The following is a 21,259-nucleotide window of genomic DNA, read 5'->3' as shown; positions in this document are numbered from 1 at the left end:
TATTCCATGACACTCCTAACTTGTGCCTTATAGATAGTAGACAGGCTTTGAAGAGAAAAACAGTGAGTTACTCACCACGGAATTCTTAGCTTTTGACCTGATCTTGTAGAAATAATATTTCTATGGCTGGTCCAATTCTGTTTCTGGTCTTTGATGCCATCCTCTGTTAAATTTCACCTTTATGTCAGGGATAGTCACTTGCACTTACCTCAGAGTTTGGTTCTTTTGTCCATGTTTGGAGCAAGTTTGGCACCAAGTCAGGAGTGAAGTAGCCCTGACAGATCCCAAACCAAGGGTTAGAGGGCATTTTACTGTGGAGCACGTTCTGCTCGACAGCACCATTCCTGACCCATTCCATCACTCTGCTGATGGTTTAGAGTAGATTGATGGGACAGCAGTGGTCAAGTTGGACTTGTTCTGAACAATCCTCTGTATTGCTGAAAATGTGTTGCTGAAAAAGCGCAGCAGGTCAGGCAGCATCCAAGGAACAGGAGAATCGATGTTTCGGGCATAAGCATTGCCAAGCAGATGCCAGAATTGGAGCTGTACATTCACAGCCCAAATAGAAGCAGGCTACTTCAGAAGAACATGTCTTTAGTGCTATTGCCGAAACGTTGTTAGGACACATAGCCTTCACAGAATCTGGTACCTTCCACCGTTTCTTGATATTTCATGGAGTGAATCAGTTTGGCTGACGACTGACATCTGTGATGCTGGGGACGTCTGGAGGAGATGAAAGTGGATCAACTACTTGGCAGTTCAACCTAAAGAAGGATGCAAGTACTTCAACCTTATCTTTTATGTTCTGGGATACCCCATCATTGAGGACAGGGATATCTATGCAGCTTCCTCCCCCTGATAGATTTTGTCCAAAAAATGCACAATTAGACATGGCAGGAATGCAGAGCTCCAATCTGATCCAATGGTGTGGGGTTGCTTATCCCTGTTTGTGAATGCTGCTCCTGCTGTTTGGTATGTGAACAGTCCTGAGTTCTAACTTCACCAGGTTAACACTTGGTCTTTAGGTATCCCCGGTTCTACTCCTGGCCATGTCTTTCCTGTACTCTTCATTGAACCACGGTTGGGCCATTAGTTTGATGCTGGACTATTAGATTGCAGAGTATGGTTTAATACAATTTTATTGTTGCTGACGGCCCACAGCATCTCATAGATGCCCAGTTTTGAGAGGCCATGTCTTTTCAAAATCTCTCCCACTTAACACAGGGGTAGTCTCAGACAACTCCATAGAGGGTATCCTGAATGTGAAGATGGGATTTTGTCTCCTTGTATCTTTCTTTCATGGTCGTTTGGCAGCAAAGGTTCAGCTGATATTGCCTGGGATGCTGGGATTTTCCTGTAAAGAGAGAACGAGGAAACTGGACCTCTCGAGAGCTGAGAAAAAAGTGGATGCAGAAAGGCTGTTTCCCTCGTCTGCAAAACGGTCTTGGGATAACTGTCAAGTCATCTTGGACTACGATATCAATGGATGTCTTCATTCAGAGGGAATTCTGCACTTCAGAGGTCTTTGGGAGTTCAGTCATTAAATATGTTCAACGCATCAATGGACATGGAGATAATGTGAGAAAATGGCATTGAGTTTGATGATCAGCCATGACCTATGGCTGACGTATGAGAAAGGTTGGTTCATCTGAGCCTGTACTAAGTGGAGTTTAGAAGAGTGAGAGGGAATCTGAGTGAGAGGGCCATTGTTTGATTACTTCCCTGTACGTGACAAATGAGTTATGACTTCAGAGAAGACATTGCTATTTCTACTTTGATCAACTTTGGAACTAATTTATTCCAGTAATGCTGGAATGCTTCCAGAAATTGATGGGAGAGAACTGGAGCAATTGGAAGGGAGAGAGCCCTTCACATGAGGCCAAATCTTCAAAAAGCACTTCACGTTCATCAACTCCACAGAGGAGCAATGGACGAGTCACCTTTGTGTTACATGGTGGCTGTTGCCAAGTTACGTCACCATCTACAGATATATTTCCTGCCTCAGACCACTGCGTATGGCTTTAAAAGTTTATGACAGAGTCATTCTATACTGCTGCAGAAGGCATCTGAGACATAATTTTGCACCATTGTGTACAGAAGTCTCTCCACACCAGGAAGAAACAAATGGAGAGAATGTAACAGCAAAAGAGAATTCAAAAGCCAGTATATCGTTCTTTCAATAAGAGGCCCAAAGCTATTCATAAAATACTAGGTCCAGTCCAGCTAGTGCCTTGGTTAGTTTTCACAAAACCTCAATATTTTTGTACTTTATTCCTTTGAAATAAAGGCCACCATTCCATTTGCCTTGCCACTGACCTCATATGCTAGCTATTTGTGATTTATAACAAAGCAAATCCTTTGTTTCTCTTCATTTAAATAATACTCAGATCCTCTGTTTGTCCTGGCAAAGTGCAGAACCTCACACTTTCCCACATTATATTCAATCTGCCAATTTATTGCCCACTGTACAGACACTTCATGTCATCCTCAGCATTTGCCTTACTACCTATTTATGTGTCTTCCACAAACTTGGTGACAGTTCATTCACTCCCCCATCCAAGTAATACAATATATATTGTAAATAATTGTAGTCCCAGCACTGATCCCTGTAGCACTTCACTAACATCCTGAAAATACCCATTTTATCCTAACATGCTTTCTTCTATTAGTTATGATGTCAAGGTAAAATGTATACAGGCAGTCAATCCATGTAACATTTTATAAATTGCTACTTTGGAAATGGAACCACTCTGGTTCAAGATTGGGATAGAAAGACTCTAAGCTCACACCTTGAATGTATTGTCTGAGCTGAGATGTCACTTTTATTTATAAAACCTTAAGTTATCTCAAAAATATGACTTGAAAGATGTTCTGGGAATTATGTATTAATGAACCGAAACCTGCAACCCATTCTAAAAAATGAAAGACTTAACAGCAATCTGGGTTTGTTCAATATATCATTTCAGTAGCATGACACTGATCCTTTGCTATAAATTCTGTGTCTTATATCCTACTCCACAGCTACATGATGAAGAAGCAGGTCTCTGAAAGCTAGTACTTCCAAATAAACCTGTCGGACTATAACCTAGTGTTGTGTGATTTTTAAACTTCTGTTGGTTAGTCAATATTCTATCCATGCTAATATACTATTCCCAACAGCATGGGCACTGTTTTATTAAATAGACTGACATGTGCTAGCTTATCAAATATCTTCTGGAAATGCAAATATATTAAATCTACTGCTTCCTCTTTATCTATCCTGCTTGCTCCCTCTTTAAAGAAAGGTTGCAATGTTTTGCTGTACATTCAAGCATCAGTGGCAGTTTTTGGATTTTAGCGCTTGTGCCTAAAATACCAGATAGGAAGACTGTATGCAGAATAGTATACCTGGACGGCAAATACCTGTTTTCAATTAATTTGTATGAAGGAGTTGCCAAGCAGTGCAGTATTGTAGGGATTTAACCATCCATTCCCATCTCCATTCTATTAAGTTGATACCTTATATAAACAGAAAATCCCAACTCACTAACTTCACTGGTGCCAGTATCCTGTCAGCAAGTCAGCATTATTTACATTTGCATAATGCTTGACTCTGGTCCAGCTTCCTCAGAGCCAACTCTCAGCATGAACAGAACCTCGGACACTCCTGTTTATATCAGTCAGCCAGGGCTCCCTAATTGGACCAGGCTAACAACCCCAATCAGGGAACTCATACTCTATGATACAAAAACAAAAATTGCAGGAAAAGCATAGCAGGTCTGGCAGCATCTGTGAAGAGAAATCAGAGTTAAAGTTTCAGGTCTGATCCTCTCTCAGAAGTTCTGAGTTGTTTCTGATTTACAGTATCCACAGTTCTTTCATTTTAATTTCATGTTCTATGATGTCCACCTGGCTAAACTCATTACAATCATTACAGTGTCCACATTCATGTATTTTCACTGCAAATTTTCCCACAGAACAATTGAAATGTGGAACAGGCTCCCAGTTGGTATTGTTAATTAATCCTGTCAAAATGAATCTGTCTCAATATCTGGTGTGATGTTTCCCTCATTGTATTGGCTTTAATGAATTAATAAATACATCTATAAGCAACACTTTTATAAATTCATTAAAAGAGGCATTTGAATGAGGACACAGATGATCAAATACTCCACAGAATGAAACTCAATCCTGTTGGACCCTCAAAGAATATTGAATAGTGGATATATGGGAATGCATGAATATTCAGGAGTCATATTTGATGGCTCTTGGAGATCAGACAATATTTTCATTCTGAGAATTACAGAGGTGGAGTAGATTGTTTATAATCTATAGAGGACTGTGACTCGATGGGGTAAAAGGCCATTTTTCATTCTATATTTCATTCTTTCAGGTTTCCAGTATTCCATTGCATCATGTTAGATAAATGTTGGAAAATACTTTGTGTCTGAAGATAAGTAACCTGCAACCAAAATAGGCTTTGTACTATCAGCATTGAACCTTAGTAAATGAGGATTAATATATAAGTGACATAACCAACTTTTATTGATCTTCAATAGAATGGAAGTTAGATATGACAGCATGGTCGTTACAGTACTGTGCTAGCGACACATAAGTTGTTTGTTAAAATACTGCAATGACAAATTATGGAATTGATATCTAGTCATTTGTCACACCACAAAAAAAAACATAAAATCTGCTGGATTATTGTAAAATTGCAACTGGTTCATGAATTCATGAATACACTTTTGGGAAGGGAATTTGCCACTCCTACTGGGACTATATATGGCATCAATCCCACATTATGTGGTTGTCTCAAGGCAACCAAGATTGGGCAAGGAATACTGCAACATCATGTATTCCCCATCTCACAACTCAAATAAAAAGGTAAGGCATTAATATGCTGTGATATGTGAATTATTTTATGCTTTTAAAACTGGTTTGAGGAAATTGTTAATTACCTTTGCATTTGATTCTTCTCTTTTTTGGCATTGTTGAAATATGTGCATGTTCTTTTTTCAAATATTTCTTTCTTTAGCTTTCTAATGGTGAGTATTATAGAGTGGGACTTTGAGGCATGCATGAATCTGCACATGTTATGTTTGTTCAGTATTTTGACATAAAGTGTTAACCTTATGTGTATCAGTATCGCAGATTAATTTGTAACTTATCAGATGCAAGTTTGTATAAATGATAGGTCCCCCCGTTTGGTTTGAAGTTGATGGGATGTGTGCTTGAGCAGGTGGGCTATGTGACTCACACATTTTTTCCTGTACGGTCTGCTCTTCTCAGTCCAAAGTCACTTCATTCAAGTCCTCTGGTAATTTATCTTTTTAAATCATTGAATAGAATTGCTTAGTACTTACAACACAGAAATAGACTGGAATGGATCTGATGGACTGGAATGGCCTCCATTTGTGTCATACATTTTCCATGAAAGTTCTAGTAATCTTGTCTCTTTTAATCCAGTGTATCCCTTTCCAACTTCCCTTCTTTGTTTACTGGGTCCACTTTCCTCTTGAGGTTCCTCAACCTAGCTACACTCTTCAGTATAAAATGTCACTTCCCATTGAATTCCCATGTAGCTGTGGTAGTTATCCTGTTTAACTCAAACGTTGGGGTTCTTTTGTGTGAAAACGGCTTTGAATTATAGGGATAGGGATAGTAACTGGAAGACCAATACCCTCCTCACAGTGTTAGAGGAAGTTGTGTTTTGTCCTTCCTTTGAGTGATTATTAATTAATTGGTCTTGGTTCTTGCCCTGTGAACAGTGAGTTAATGGGACATGCAGTACTGTCGTGCTCTAAATTCAGCTGAACAAGGGAAATTAAAGAGCCAGGACTGATTTACCCACCGATGCGTTCTCTTCCTCTCCAGGAATCTCGGTTGACAATCCGCTGAGCAGCCTGGAGAAATGGAGCAGTGCAGTCAACTTCCCGTCCACCAAGACGCCGGCAGCCGGCAGCTCCCCAGACAGCAGCCGCCCGGACCGGCAGGGGGCGAGCAGCCAGGTGACCTCCCACCGCAAGCGGCACTACTTCCAGTGTTCAGAGCTGAAAGAAACCATCTGGAACAACTCCGTCTAGGAGAGAACTGACTCCAGTGTCTCCTCCACATCCCACTAGTGGGTCCACAGCAGCATCTTCAGCCATCAGAACAGAACGTTTGGCATTCCGACTTCTACCCCATCCCAGCTTTAGGCTCTTGTGACCTCTCCCTGCACCTATGGCCCTACAGGCAATTTAACTTGCTCACCTAGAGTCACCTACTTTTGTTTCTTAAGTTTCTCCCCCCCCCTTAAAAAATCACTCTTTCTGTCAAAGGATGCACGGACCAATTTTAGGTGTGTTTTGTCTTTCCTTTGAGTGATTATTAGTTAATTAAACTTTTATTTTCCCTCCCATGACTGACCTGGGATAAGAACCAGCAGCTGTGTGTGAAGGTGAGCTTACCTCCTGATCAGCGGCTTGATCCCCGTTCAGGGAGGAGAACAAGGCACTTTTTTAAAAACTTGTTTTAATTGAACCGTTGTCAAATTGACTAACTTTGTCTTCTCCAAGCTAGATGCAGACGTCCCGGTCAGTGTTAGCAGCCGCTTTCCTCTCACACGTCTTTGTTGCTGCTCTCTGCAGCTTTTTTGTCCTCTTTCTCCCCCCCCTCCCAAAAAAAACCTTTCTCTCTGTGTTAAATGCTCAGAAATGGTCCTTCATTTCCATGTTGTTTGATTATAGGAAAGCTGCACTGTTGGTTTTTTTCCTCTCAGATATGTATTGTGGCTGTTCAGTACTTTGCCAAAGGAAAGCTGAGCTGTTCTGTTCAGTATACTCTGGGCGTCGTTTAGACTTTTTTTTCAGTCTCCTTTCCCCTTCAGGGAGCACAGGAGGATTAAGATTCGCCCCCTGAAAGGGGAAATGTCATCGCAGAGGAGGACCAATTGGTAGGCCTCAAGTGAAATCTCAAATCCTGAGGATTCTTGCAGTGTTAGAGGAAATTGGTGAGAGACAGACTTACCCCCTTGCCATCCAATTTTCCGCCCCCCTCCCCCCCCCCCCCATGTACACAGCCCCTGTACGAAGAACAGCGTGGCAAAAGGACAAAGTAACTGCAAAAGTAGAGTGAGAATGAGCGTCTCGTATTATTTTGTCGTTATTGTTATTCCTCCGTTTGCTTTCTCCTGTCTTGAGTTCAAAAGAGAAATGTGCAATTGAATCCGCGGATGCTGGTGGAGGAAACAGGGTAGGATATATTTGTCTGCACTACAGTAGGCCCAGCCCGGAGTGCACAGTGCAGCCCACAGGACCTGGTGCGGGCTTGCCCTGAAAGACTATGGGTGTCTTGATGTAGGTGTCTCATTTTGCATGGTGACTTACGTTGTGCAATCAAACAGTTTGTTTCGATGTTTCATGTAATTTTTTTTTTAAAAAGTCGGATAAATATTACCATATCAACTTTTTTTTTGTTTAATTGTAGTCATCTACAGCGGTATGGCATCTTTACAGCTCCCCCACTTCCACCCCTTGCGGTCTAGTTAAGCCAGTAATGTTCACACGAGCTGGAATTGCAAAGCACTGCAGGCACTTTAGTGTCTGGATCTCATAGAGTCGTTGCATACTGTGCAGCAAAGAGCAGGCACAGCCTCTATTTTGTTCCCTGGCAGAAATGCCATTTTCTGCACCACTTGAGACCAGAGCAAACATGATGATTTGGGGACGGGAAGGGGCGATGTAATCTGAGTTCTGTAAGTAAATATTGATCCTTTCAATAAGTTTTGTTTTATGGATGTATAATTCACTTGTTTTTAATCTTTTCGAATCTAATTATTACATGTTTATCCATCTCTCTCTTTCTCTTTTTTTTCCCTAAACACCAATCCAGGTTTTATTTTTCCTGGTGTAACTTTTCAGAAATATTAGGACTGCCTAGCAACTGGTTGCAGCCTGGGATCGGGTGACACAAAGTTTCATGTAAAAAAAGCAAAGCCGAGCTGACAGCTACCTTTACCCCCGCCCCAAATTCTCCCCACGTTTCTCCCAGACGTTTTGCTTCAGACTGCAGAGAGGCTGGTGGCTTTCAGCCCTGCCCAGAAATATCACAGGTCCCACAGATCCCCGAAAAAAAATAGAAAGCATTTTTTTTCTCTCTCTCAGTTCTGAATGGTAAGGTGAAGTCCGCCTCCAGATTGGAAATTGTTGAGTCACAGATTTGATGCTGAAATATGAAGCTGATGGCGGAGTGTCTGGGAGGAGCTGTATAAACTATGTAGGCCCAGAGAGGGAGATTACATGTCTGAGCAACGAATTGCTTTCTCCATTTCACCCGACATGACTTATTTTCAGGAGTAAACACCACTCCCTGGTCTCTGAGCCTTATATGAGGTTAGGGTTTACAACTGTTTTATTGGTTTCCTCCATCTCCTTTCTCTATTCCACAGTCCCTAAGATGCCCATACTTAAACAAAGACCCAGAGTATAGCTACTTTTTACTTTATTCGTGTATGGATTTATGAACATTGGCCAGCATTTATTGCCCATCCATAACTGCCCCAAGGACAGTTAGGAATTAATTGCATTGCTGTGAGTCTGGAGTCACCTGTAGCCAGACCAGATGAAGATGCAAGATTTCCTTCCCTAAAGGCCATTAGTAAAAACTCATCTGGTTCACAAGGTTTGACAGTGCTGCCATGGGGGTTTCAAGTCTGTGCTGTCAGAACATTAGCCTGGGGTTCTGCATTACATGTCCCAGTGATAATGCCAGTAACACAACCAACATCTCCCCAATGAGCTAATTGAAGGCTGGTGAATGAGACACAAGTACCAATTCTGGACACACACACCAGTACCTAGTTTGCAAACTATAGCCAAAAACAAAAGATTTTGAAGGAAAGGACCTCCCTGATGGCATGTGGCTGTTTTAAACGAATTGAAGTGACCAGAAGGCTCTGGCTGCATTGTCACACGATGTCACTCTGAGACTTGCATTGAGCATTTCCTCGCAAGGTTCCTTCTGCTCAGTAAGCATGTCTGCCTTTGGTGCCTGATTGGCAAAGACTTCAGCAGAATCTCCAATCTTGCAATTGCTGCCAACTTTATGCCAACTACTCATAAGAAACCCCTCCCAAAGAAATGCCTGTCCTTGAATTCAGGTCAATGGGATGGAAATCCATGCCTGTGAGAGATTGCAGGTTGGTGTGGAAACCAAGTTTGTGTCTCAAATTGACGAAGAAGAAGCTTTACTCTTGTCAAACTGTTGTATCTGACCAGGGGATTGCTTGATTAGACTGCCTAACATTAATACTTATAGTTTTAGATGGGTTTAAACATACATGGTTATTCTTGTTCTCATGGCAATGGGAGAATTAGGTTTATCTGCATTTATTTTCTGAATTTGATTTCAGCCAGGCTGCAATATAAATGTCCCTCACTTTCCAACCCATCCCTACAAAGTTGAATTGCTTTATGTTGCTTCCTGCAGGATCGTGCAAATACCAGGGATGCTCTTTGCTTAGTCACTGTACTGTCTCAATTTCCTTGCTTTTGTTACATACACAACTGTATTGAACTGTTAGAATTTCTGGATTAAATGAGATATTTGCTTTACTCCAGTTTGTATGTTTCTTCCCCCTAGATTGCGTTGATTATTTATGAATTTAGATATGTTGGGTATGTAAATGATGGCCATGAACAGTATATGGTCTGGGTTAATATGGCTAGCGAGGATTCAATGCTTCTAATGATTTTGCAGTTTGACAGCACTAGAATCTTTCCACTGCAAAAACATTACTACTTTCTAATGGATGTCTGCAGAGGTGTTGAGTCTGGGTAAATGAGTGTTCAACACTTTCATCATAAATTACAAGAAATAGGAGTAAGCCATTCTGACATTGAGCCTAACCTGCTGTTAATATTTTTGTGGCTGATCTGATTGTGGCCTCAATTCTACTTTCCTTCCTAATCTCTCCAGTCTTTCACTCCCTTGTAGATCAAACATCTATCTAACTCAGCCATGAAAACATTCAATGGCCCACCTCCCACTGCCCTCTGTGGAAGGGAATTATAAGACTTGAGTTACTGTAAGAGGAAAAATATTCCTCATCTCCATTTAAATAGGAAACTTCTTCTTTTGACACTGATTCCTAGTTCTATATTCCCCCAGCATTGTTCTTCAATGTTCTGAATATTGAGCATCTCTCCACATCCACCCTTCAACTACCCTCAGAATGTATGCTTCAGTAAGATCATGCCACACGCTTCTAAATTCCATTGAGTATAGCCCCAACCTGATTGGCGTTTCCTCATTTACCAACTGCTTCATCCCTGAAGTCAACCTAGTGAACTTTCTCTGACCTGTTTCCAGTGAAAGTATATCCCTCCTTAAGCAGGGAGACTAGATCTTTACAAAGTTATTCAAATGTGACCCCAAATGTTAACCTTGTTTAGTTAAATCACGGCTTCTCAAATTTTTGAAAAAGGGATGGATGTAAGGGAGAGTAAAGTTCTACCCTCTGTATGTCATCTGGCATCTTTATCATTCACCAACTGCAACATTATTTGGAAATGCATCCTCAACAAACTTTATTGTATTCCAAAAGTTAAACAAAGAACTGTAGATATTGGAGGTCTGAAACAAAAACTTTCTTCAGGTCAAGTGTATGGCTGTGAGTACTCACATGGGTTTTGTTTCTAATTTCCAGCCTTCCCTCACCTTCATCTGGTCTATCTCTGACTCCTACTCTCCCTTCCTTGACATGTCTAATTCCATGTTTACAGGTAGACTAGTCACCAGTATCCATTGCAAACCCACTCCAGTTATCTCAACTATACATTCCCCACACCTTGCTTGCCATCAGGACTCCATTCTATTCTCCCAGCCTCTCCATCTCTGTTATTTCTTTGCTGTTGATGCCATCTTTGGGGTGGGAATGGGGTTTCAGACATGTCCATCTTTTTTCTCAAATTCCCTGCTCCCATGGTTGACTGGGCCCTTAGCTATACATCTGCCCTCATCCCATCCCTTCCCATCCACAACAATGACAGGGTCCCCTTGTCCTCACTTTCCATTACACCAGTCTGTGAGGGATGATAAGCCACCATTTCTGTGACGTCCAGCAGAAGGCCACCACCAGACACATATTCCCCTCCCCTCCCCTCTCCATCCTTGTCATTCTTCTCTCTGCGACATCCTGGTTCACTTCTCCTCCACTCCCAACACTTCCCACACCCCCATAGTGCCTTCCCATGCAATTGCAGAAAGTGTAACTGTTTACTTTCTCTCTACTCACTGTCCAAGGCCCCAGCGAGACCTTCAGACTGAAGCAGTGATTCCCCGCATTTCATTCAAACTAGTTAACTGTATTCGCTGCGTGCAATGTGGTCCCCTTTACATAGGGGAGGTGAGACTCAGACTGGGTGACCACTTTGTGGAACACCTTACACTCTGTAAAAATGACCCTGAGCTTCCTGTTGCCTTTGACCTTGACACAATACCATGTTCCCTCACTAGCATTTCTGTCTCAGGTCTGCTGTAGTGGCCCAGCAAGGCTCCACCTGGAGGAACAGTGGGCGGCACGGTGGCACAGTGGTTAGCACTGCTGCCTCACAGCGCCAGAGACCCGGGTTCAATTCCCGCCTCAGGCAACTCTCTGTGTGGAGTTTGCACATTCTCCCCGTGTCTGCGTGGGTTTCCTCCGGGTGCTTCGGTTTCCTCCCACAGTCCAAAGATGTGCAGGTCAGGTGAATTGGCCATGCTAAATTGCCCATAGTGTTAGGTAAGGGGTAGATGTAGGGGTATGGGTGGGTTGCGCTTCGGCGGGGCGGTGTGGACTTGTTGGGCCGAAGGGCCTGTTTCCACACTGTAAGTAATCTAAAATCTAAGTAATCTAAAAAAAACAGTACCTCATTTTCCACCAGGTATCTTTCAACACTCAGAACTCTAGATTGAGTTTAACAACTTTGGAATGTGAATGCTCTTTTCCATTTTCTTTACCTGCTCCCACAGCCTCAGGTCCTGTTCTGCACAGATTGCTCCCAGCACAGCCAATCCATTTTCAACTATTCACACTCCTAGTTAGCACACATTTAGCATTTACTCCTATCAGCAATCCATTTGTCTGCTTTCCCTTTTTTTTTTCTCTGTCTCTTTCTCTCTCTCTGGCCACTGTCTCTTCATCTTCCTGATGAAGGACTTTTGCCTGAAACATCAACTTTCCTGCTCCTCGGATGCTGCCTGACCTGCTGTGCTTTTTCAGCAACACACGCATCTCCACCTATTTGTCTCACACTCCTCCCCCCTCCTAGGTCATATGCATTAATATTACCATATTCCATCTTCAGTTCTGAAGGGTTACTGGTCATTTGTTTTTCTCTTCACAGATGCTGCCAGATTTGCTGAGTTTTTTTTAACACTTTCTGCCTTTGTTCACTGTATTTCATTGGCTTTCTTGATGACCCGCTGTACCTGCATGTTAGCGTTATGTGACCGTGTACAAGCTGGAGGGCTGCAATCACTCTGGCCCAGTGACACACTGCAGTCAAACTCTGCCACTTCCTGCTTGCTGCTGGTCCTTATGCAGATTAATTTGACATTAATAGTTATCTGGACGTATGTGCCTAATAACAAAAGGCTTTAAGTGAGAAATAATCTGAATGTATGGAAAATATGCAGCATTGTTCACCTCTCCTATTCCTCATAAGAGTTATTTCCCTTGGTTCTCAATCTTGTCTAACCAGCAAGCTGGAGATTTATTTTAGGCTGAGCTATATATGATGATAGATGCGCTTCTGTGAATTGTTCCCAATGCTGTTACAACACAGTTATTAGCCTGTTTAGTATGGCCATTAAACAACTGAATTGAAATTGCAATGACATAAATCCATGTGTTAGTCCAATAAAAACAGGATACAGATATTTCACCACAACTATGTTTGCAATTCTCTGGGGTGTTTCAGACTCCAGTGATATATCGACATAAGTGCAGCGAGGTTATGTAAGTGGGCAAGAACTTGGTAGATGGGGTTTAATGTGGGAATATGTAAACTTGTCCACTTTGACAGAATATAAGAAGAGCACATTATTTATTGGAGAAAGATTGCAGAACCCAGTGGTACGTTGACATCTGTGTGTCCCGACATATGAATTACAGAGAGTTAGTGTGCAAACACCACAACTGATTGGGAAGGTAAATGGAATGTTGACATTTATTGCAAGAGGAATTAAGTATAAAAATAGGGACGTTTTGCTGAAGCTGTGGAGGGCCTTGATGAAATCACATCTGGAGTACTCTGCACAGTTTTGGTGTCCGTATTTGAAAAATGAAGGAGTTATGCTGGAAATAATTCAGAGAAAAGTCTCTCAGCTCAGTTTCTGGGATGAAGGACTTATCGTTTAAGAAAAAGGAACTTTGGAGTTTAAAAGAATGTGTGGTGATCTTACTGAAATAAGATCATGGAATCATACAGTATAGAGGAAGCCCTTTGACCCATCAAGTCCATGTTGCCAAAGTCACACTGATTCTATACTGGTCCCACTGACCAGCACTAGGCCCATAGCCTTGAATATTATGACATTTCAAGTGGTGGTCCACGTACTTTTTAAAAGGTTATCTGCCTCAACCCATTTCAAACAGGTATGCTGTTTTGGAAAATGTAGGGGGTGATGGATTCTCAGGGGAACGTAGCACAAACAGCCAAGTTTCTAGTATTCTGTAATGCAACAAGGGATACGTCGGCTTCCAAGAGATCAGTTGTGTTAGGAATTCTGTAGTAAGAGGTACAGACAGACGTTTGTGGCCAGCAGAGAAAAAGCAGAATGGTGTGTTGTTTCCCTGGTGCCAGGATCAAGAATGTCTCAGAGAGGGTGCAGAATGTTCTCACGGGGGAGAGGGGCCAGCAAGAGGTCATTCGGTAAAAACAATGACTGCAGATGCTGGAAACCAGATTCTGGATTAGTGGTGCTGGAAGAGCACAGCAATTCAGGCAGCATCCAAGTAGCTTCGAAATCGACGTTTCGGGCAAAAGCCCTTCAGGAATAAAGGCAGTGAGCCTGAAACGTGGAGAGATAAGCTAGAGGAGGGTGGAGGTGGGGAGAAAGTAGCATAGAGTACAATGGGTGAGTGGGGGAGGGGATGAAGGTGATAGGTCAAGGAGGAGAGGGTGGAGTGGATAGGTGGAAAAGAAGATAGGCAGGTAGGTCACCGCCGCTCCCTCACCACCAGACGCCTGGAGGAAGAACACCTCATCTTCCACCTCGGAACACTTCAACCCCAGGGCATCAATGTGGACTTCAACAGTTTCCTCATTTCCCCTTTCCCCACCTCACCCTAGTTCTAAACTGCCAACTCAGTAACTGTCCCCATGACTTGTCCGGACTTGTCCTACCTGCCTATCTTCTTTACCACCTATCCACTCCACCCTCTCCTCCTTGAACTATCACCTTCATCCCCTCCCCCACTCACCCATTGTACTCTATGCTACTTTCTCCCCACCCCCACCCCCACCCTCCTCTAGCTTATCTCTCCACACTTCAGGCTCACTGCCTTTATTCCAGATGAAGGGCTTTTGCCCGAAACGTCGATATTGAAGCTACTTGGATGCTGCCTGAACTGCTGTGCTCTTCCAGCACCACTAATCCAGAAGCAGGAGGTCATTGTCCACATTGGAACCAACGACATTGGAAGGGAAAAGGTTGAGACTCTGAAGGGAGATTACAGCGAGTTGGGTAGAAATTCAAAAAGGAGGTCCTCAAGGGTAGTCATATCTGGATTACTCGCAGTGCTATGAGCTAGTGAGGGCAGGAATAGGAGGATAGAGCAGATGAATGCATGGCCGAGGAGCTGGTGTTCGGGAGAAGGATTATTGGATCATTGGAATCTCTTTTGGGGTAGAAGTGACCTGTACAAGAAGGACGGATTGCACCTAAATTGGAAGGGGACGAATATACTGGCAGGGAGATTTGCTAGAACTGCTTGGGAGGATTTAAACTAGTAAGGGGGGGGACCCAGGGAGATAGTGAGGAAAGAGATCGATCTGAGACGGGTACAGCTGAGAACAGACGTGAGTCAAACAGTCAAGGCAGGCAGGGACAAGGTAGGACTAATAAATTAAACTGCATTTATTTCAATGCAAGGGGCCTAACAGGGAAGGCAGATGAACTCAGGACATGGTTAGGGACATGGGACTGGGATATCATAGCAATTACGGAAACATGGCTCAGGGATGGGCAGGACTGGCAGCTGAATGTTCCAGGATACAAATGCTACAGGAAGGGTAGAAAGGGAGGCAAGAGAGGAGGGGGAGTGGCATTTTTGATAAGGGATAGCATTACAGCTGTGCTGAGGGAGGATATTTCTGGAAATACATTGAGGGAAGTTTATTGGGTGGAACTGAGAAATAAGAAAGGGATAATCACCTTAATGGGATTGTATTATAGACCTCCCAATAGTCAGAGGGAAATTGAGAAACAAACTTGTAAGGAGATCGCAGCTATCTGTAAGAATAATATGGTGGTTATGGTAGGGGATTTTTAACTTTCCAGACATCGACTGGGACTGCCATAGTGTTAAAGGTTTAGATGGAGAGGAATTTCTTAAGTGTGTACAAGACAATTTTCTGATTCAGTATGTGGATGTACCTACTAGAGAAGGGGCAAAATTTGACCTCCTGTTGGGAAAGAAGGCTGGGCAGGTGACTGAGGTGTCAGTGGGGGAGCACTTTGGGGCCAGCGACCATAATTCTATTTGTTTTAAAATAGTGATGGAAAAGGATAGACCAGATCTAAAAGTTGAAGTTCTAAATTGGAGAAAGGCCAATTTTGACGGTATTGGGCAAGAATGTTCAAAAGCTGATTGGAGGCAGATGTTTGCAGGTAAAGGGATGGCTGGAAAACGGGAAGCCTTCAGAAATGAGATAGCAAGAATCCAGAGAAAGTATATTCCTGTCAGGGTGAAAGGGAAGGCTGGTAGGTATCGGGAATGCTGGATGACTAAAGAACTTCAGGGTTTGGTTCAGAAAAAGAAGGAAATATATGTCAGGTACAGACAGGACAGATCGAGTGAATCCTTAGAAGAGTATAAAGGCAGTAGGAGTATACTTAAGAGGGAAATCAGGAGGGCAAAACGGGGACATGAGATAGCTTTGGCAAATAGAACAAAGGAGAATCCAAAGGGTTTTTACAAATATATTAAGGGCAAAAGGGTAACTAGGGAGAGAATAGGGCCCCTCAAAGATCAGCAAGGCAGTCTTTGTGTGGAGCCACAGAAAATGGGGGTGATACTAAATGAATATTTTGCATCAGTATTTACTGTGGAAAAGGATATGGAAGGTATAGACTGTAGGGAAATAGATGGTGACATCTTGCAAAATGTCCAGATTACAGAGGAGGAAGTGCTGGATATCTTGAAACGGTTAAAGGTGGATAAATCCCCAGAACCAGATCAGGTGTACCCGAGAACTCTGTGGGAAGCTAGAGAAGTGATTGCTGGGCCTCTTGCTGAGATATTTGTATCATCGATAGTCACAGGTGAGGTGCTGGAAGACTGGAGGTTGGAAAACGTGGTGCCACTGTTTAAGAAGGGTAATAAGGACAAGCCAGGGAACTATAGCCTGTAGACCTATAGCCAGGGAACTATAGCCTGACCTCGGTGGTGCGCAAGTTGTTGGAGGGACAGGATGTACACGTATTTGGAAAGGCAAGGACTGATTCGGGATAGTCAACATGGCTTTATGCGGGGAAATCATGTCTCACAAACTTGATGGAGTTTTTTGAAGAAATAACAAAGAAGATTGAGGGCAGAGCAGTAGATGTGATCTATATGGACTTCAGTAAGGCGTTCGGCAAGGTTCCCCATGGGAGACTGATTAGCAAGGTTAGGTTTCATGGAATACTGGGAGAACTAGCCATTTGGATACAGGAATGGCTCAAAGGTAGAAGACAGAGGGTGGTGGTGGTGGAGGGTTGTTTTTCAGACTGGAGGCCTGTGACCAGTGGAGTGCCACAAGGATCGGTGCTGGGCCCTCTACTTTGTCATTTACATAAATGATTTGGATGCGAGCATAAGAGGTACAGTTAGTAAGTTTGCAGATGACACCAAAATTGGAGGTGTAGTGGACAGTGAAGAGGGTTACCTCAGATTACAACAGGATCTTGACCAGGTGGGCCAATGGGCTGAGAAGTGGCAGATGGAGTTTAATTCAGATAAATGCGAGAAGCAGCATTTTGGGAAAGCAAATCTTAGCAGGACTTATACACTTAATGGTCAGGTCCTAGGGAGTGTTGCTGAACAAAGAGACCTTGGAGTGCAGGGTCATAGCTCCTTGAAAGTGGAGTCGCAGGTAGATAGGACAGTGAAGAAGGCGTTTAGTATGCTTTCCTTTTATTGGTCAGAGTATTGAGTATAGGAGTTGGGAGGTCATGTTGTGGCTGTACAGGACATTGGTTAGGCTACTTTTGGAATATTGCATGCCATTCTGGTCTCCTTCCTATCGGAAAGATGTTGCGAAACTTAAAAGGATTCAGAAAAGATTTACAAGGATGTTGCCAGGTTTGGAGGATCTGAGCTACAGGGAGAGGCTGAACAGGCTGGGGCTATTTTCCATGGAGCGTCGGAGGCTGAGGGGTGGTCTTATAGAGGTTTACAAAATTATGAGGGGCATGGATAGGATAAATAAGGCAAAGTCTTTTCCCTGAGGTTGGGTAGTCTAGAACTAGAGGGCATAGGTTTAGGGTGAGAGGGGAAAGATATAAAAGAGACCTAAGGCGCAACTTGTTCACGCAGAGGGTGGTACGTGTATGGAATGAGCTGCCAGATGATGTGGTGGAGGCTGGTACAATTGCAACATTTAAGAGGCATTTGGATGGGTATATGAATAGGAAGGGCTTGGAGGGATATGGGCCGGGTGCTGGCAGGTGGGACTAGATTGGGTTGGAATATCTGGTCGGCATGGATGCGTTGGACAGAAGGGTCTGTTTCCATGCTGTACATCTCTGACTCTAACTACCTTCCCAGGCAGTGCATTCCACATCCCTCTAAATCTCCTGCCTTGCAACTTAAAATTATGTCCCCTTGTTATTGACCTTTCAACCAAGCTGCCTTCAATTCCACCTATGTGAGAGATTAGAACTAGGGAAACCTGTTCAAGAATAAGAGGTCTACCTTTTAAGGCACATGAGGAGAATTTATTGTCTTGAAGGTTCACTAGTGGATTTCTGTCCCAGAAAAGCAGTCAGGCTGTGTTACTGAATTATTCAAGGCTGAATTAGATAGATAGTTGATAGAAATAGGGAGTTAAGATTTATGGTGGCAGACAGGAATATACCATTAGGACCTCAATTAGATCAGCCACTTCCTTGAGAAATGGTCTAGTCCTGCTCCTAAATTCTGTGCTCCTAATTCTGTGCTCCTAATTGTTTTCTGTAACCTACTCCTGTCCATATGTTAACTGTTTTGTTTTGCTTCATGCCAAAAAATGAGAAATTCTTCCTTTCTAACCAGTGACAGTTAATGCTTGGAAAATTGCACACTGTGGTTTGAATTTTGAGCTCTTCCATCTTACAAATATATAGAAGGTATCATTGAGACTTCCAGTAGCAAAGCTCACATTATTGAGAGTACAAAGATGGAAAGTAAGGTACACATTGCTCTGAGTGGTCAGAAAGTTGCTGGCAGTGTTTGTCTGAATTCTAGTTATTCAGGAATACCTCTGGCCTTGAACTTGGAAAATCCTCCCCTACAGCTCGTCTGAGATCAATGCTGCCCATCCCCCAGAGATTTGAAAAGGCAAAGAGTTGAATAATTCTTCTTGACGCAACTGTGTTACTTTCCATTTGTGTAGGTACAGAGACTGAATGGAATGTTACTTGCATGGGATTCTCAACAATAGACATCAAATTGTGTAAATCTCCTAATGCTGATAAATTGATCATGTACAACCAAAAGTGTACGCAAAACTTGTATGCATCTCGACTCCATTGAGATTTCGGTTGAAGAATCACCTCAGATAAGATCAGACACAGTTTGCAAAGAATAAATCGTTCAACTCTGTTTCGAGGATATTGGGAGGAGGCGAAGACCATTTGCGCCCTGCACTCCACGCCTCCCCCCCCCCCCCCCCCCCCCCCCCCCCAGCCTGCCCCACCATTCAGTCCAATCATGGCTGATTACCCATTTCAATGTCTTTTACCCACCCCATCACCATAACTCTGTCTATCCCTGGTAATCAGAAACCTATCAATCTCTAAAACATACTCAAAAGACTGAGTTTCTCAGTCTAGAGAATGCCAAAGGTGCATACCCCTGTCAGTAAATAAAACTCTCCTAATCTTGGACCGAGGTGGCATTCCCCTTCATTTTTTTAAGATTTTGCTTGGTTCTGGATCCCTCAACCAAGGGCAACATCAGGAGTAGAAGGCAGTCTGAAAATGTGTTGCTGGAAAAGCGCAGCAGGTCAGGCAGCACCCAAGGAGCAGGAGAATCGACGTTTCGGGCATAAATAGAAGGCAGTCTGCCCAACCCACCCGCTGGATGGACTTTGTTATTAGGTGCCAAGTTCCCTTTCAGGTCCAAATTCGTCTTTGCATTACCGTCTTTAAATTCTGAACTTTGTGATTTTAAAAGTTAACCAGACCCATGATTGAAAAATCTCAACAATTCTTTAACCTCCTACAGTGTGGATTAGTGGCTGGCAAAGATACATGGAGCTTGTCGAGAAAAACGGGATATTCATTCAGGTAGAGACATGACCTATGCTCTGAGACATCTATATAATAACATATTCCCATCTTTTCATTCCCTTGAAAGCATTTGCAATTACAGATATTTTAAAACTTCTATACAATATCTGTGAATTATCACTGAACATATCTATATGTACAATAGACAGATATAATTACTGCAGCCAAAATACAGAATAACTACAATTTTTGGCAATTGTGTAAAACTGATTTGGCTATTTCTCCCAACTTTCTGTGAATATTGAGTGGCCGACATTACCCACTTTACACTATTGGCAGACATTAAAATTATTTCCCCGTGTGTGTGAAATGAAAGAAAAATGTTTTACTCAACTCATCACACCCAGTTTACGCATAGAGGAAAATTGTGCCACTTTGTATATGTGTACACACTGGCCTTGGAATTTGATTTTTAGCATAAGAAACTTAAGTCAGGCACTAAAATAAGAGCAAAGATCTGCAGGTGCTGAAGATGTGAAACAAAAACAGAACGTGTTGGATGAATTCAGCGGCTGTGGGACTGGCTGAGTTTCGCCAGCACTTTTTGATTTACCCACTGTGTTAAAATAAAACTGAAATCTCATCAAACCAGGAGATATGGAGATTTCTCACAGATGCAGTGTTTGAATGTAAATAGCTGAAAGACCAAATTTCAAATCCTGTTAGATGTACCGTGTATTCAGATATATACATGTATACAGGTGTGGTACACATAGGTATACTGTATAGAAAAACACACGCTAATCTCAGCATTTTTTTCCAAACACGAATTTTATTAGCCAGTAAATTCCTGTAAATTAGAGCATGTTGCGAATCTTAGTTTCTACATCAATAACTGCCAAAAATGCCACAACAGAATAACTTACACTCTTAATTTGATTTTAAATTCAAAAGGATAAAGCATAGATCTCCAATGAAATGTCTGCAAGGAAGAAAGACAAATTCTGTGAGCCCTGTGGCTCTTTCCTTTCTTTGTGTGCAACGATATTCTTTAGTCTGCTGGCAAACACTTCAATTTGCATTGAGCTACATTACCTTTCTCCTTCCTAGTTTTTCTTTTCTGAAACAGCTGCCTTAATTTACTGCTTGTGTAATTGTATTATTTTGTGACTGCCTGCTTCAGTGTCACTTATCATCCTAAAGTTAATTAAGAATAAAAAAAAGCCCTTTTCTTTTACGTGCTAGTGTTAAATGGTTCCAGAACATTTGCGTGACCGATTTTCACAGAGCGTTACTTGTATATTCAAATACAGTTATGTAATGTAAACACGACCTTGTAGTGTTTTTATATCTCATTTCAGTATGCTTCCTAAACATTTTATAGTATTATTTATTAAAAAGTTTAAAAATAAAAGAAATTGATTGCATAAAAGAAACGGAATCCTTCAGTCCATATACACAGAACCAAGATATTGAGTGATATTCCAGCTCTTTGTAATGGTGGGCCGTGCAGTCACAAGAACCTCGAACAAGATTATCTGTAGACAAGCATAATGTGCCATTAATTTAATTTTCAGATTAAGCGTGCCATTCAATTCCTGAAAGCAGAACGTCATGG

General features: G+C 42.4%; 1 protein-coding gene across 7 annotated transcripts in view; it reads left to right on the top strand.

Moving 5' to 3' along the window:
• Positions 1–12,831, top strand: part of sobpa (sine oculis binding protein homolog (Drosophila) a) — a 361,393-nt gene extending 348,562 nt beyond the window's left edge. For 6 of the 7 annotated variants that reach the window (XM_072552588.1, XM_072552556.1, XM_072552576.1 and 3 more), the window contains one exon: positions 5,857–6,014. Coding sequence is in view for 1 of the 7 variants with exons in the window: in XM_072552534.1 (XP_072408635.1) it covers positions 5,857–6,065 (209 nt within the window). In the remaining 6 variants the exon portion in view is untranslated. Of the gene's footprint in view, positions 1–5,856 lie in introns of all 7 variants that reach the window. The other variant, XM_072552534.1, reaches the window with a different exon arrangement.
• The last annotated feature ends 8,428 nt before the right edge of the window (positions 12,832–21,259 follow it).

Source organism: Chiloscyllium punctatum, chromosome 3 (genome assembly GCF_047496795.1).
Source record: "Chiloscyllium punctatum isolate Juve2018m chromosome 3, sChiPun1.3, whole genome shotgun sequence".
Lineage (NCBI taxonomy): Eukaryota > Metazoa > Chordata > Chondrichthyes > Orectolobiformes > Hemiscylliidae > Chiloscyllium > Chiloscyllium punctatum.
The sequence above is the reverse complement of the archived record's forward strand: the minus strand, read 5'-3'. Positions and strand labels throughout refer to the sequence as shown.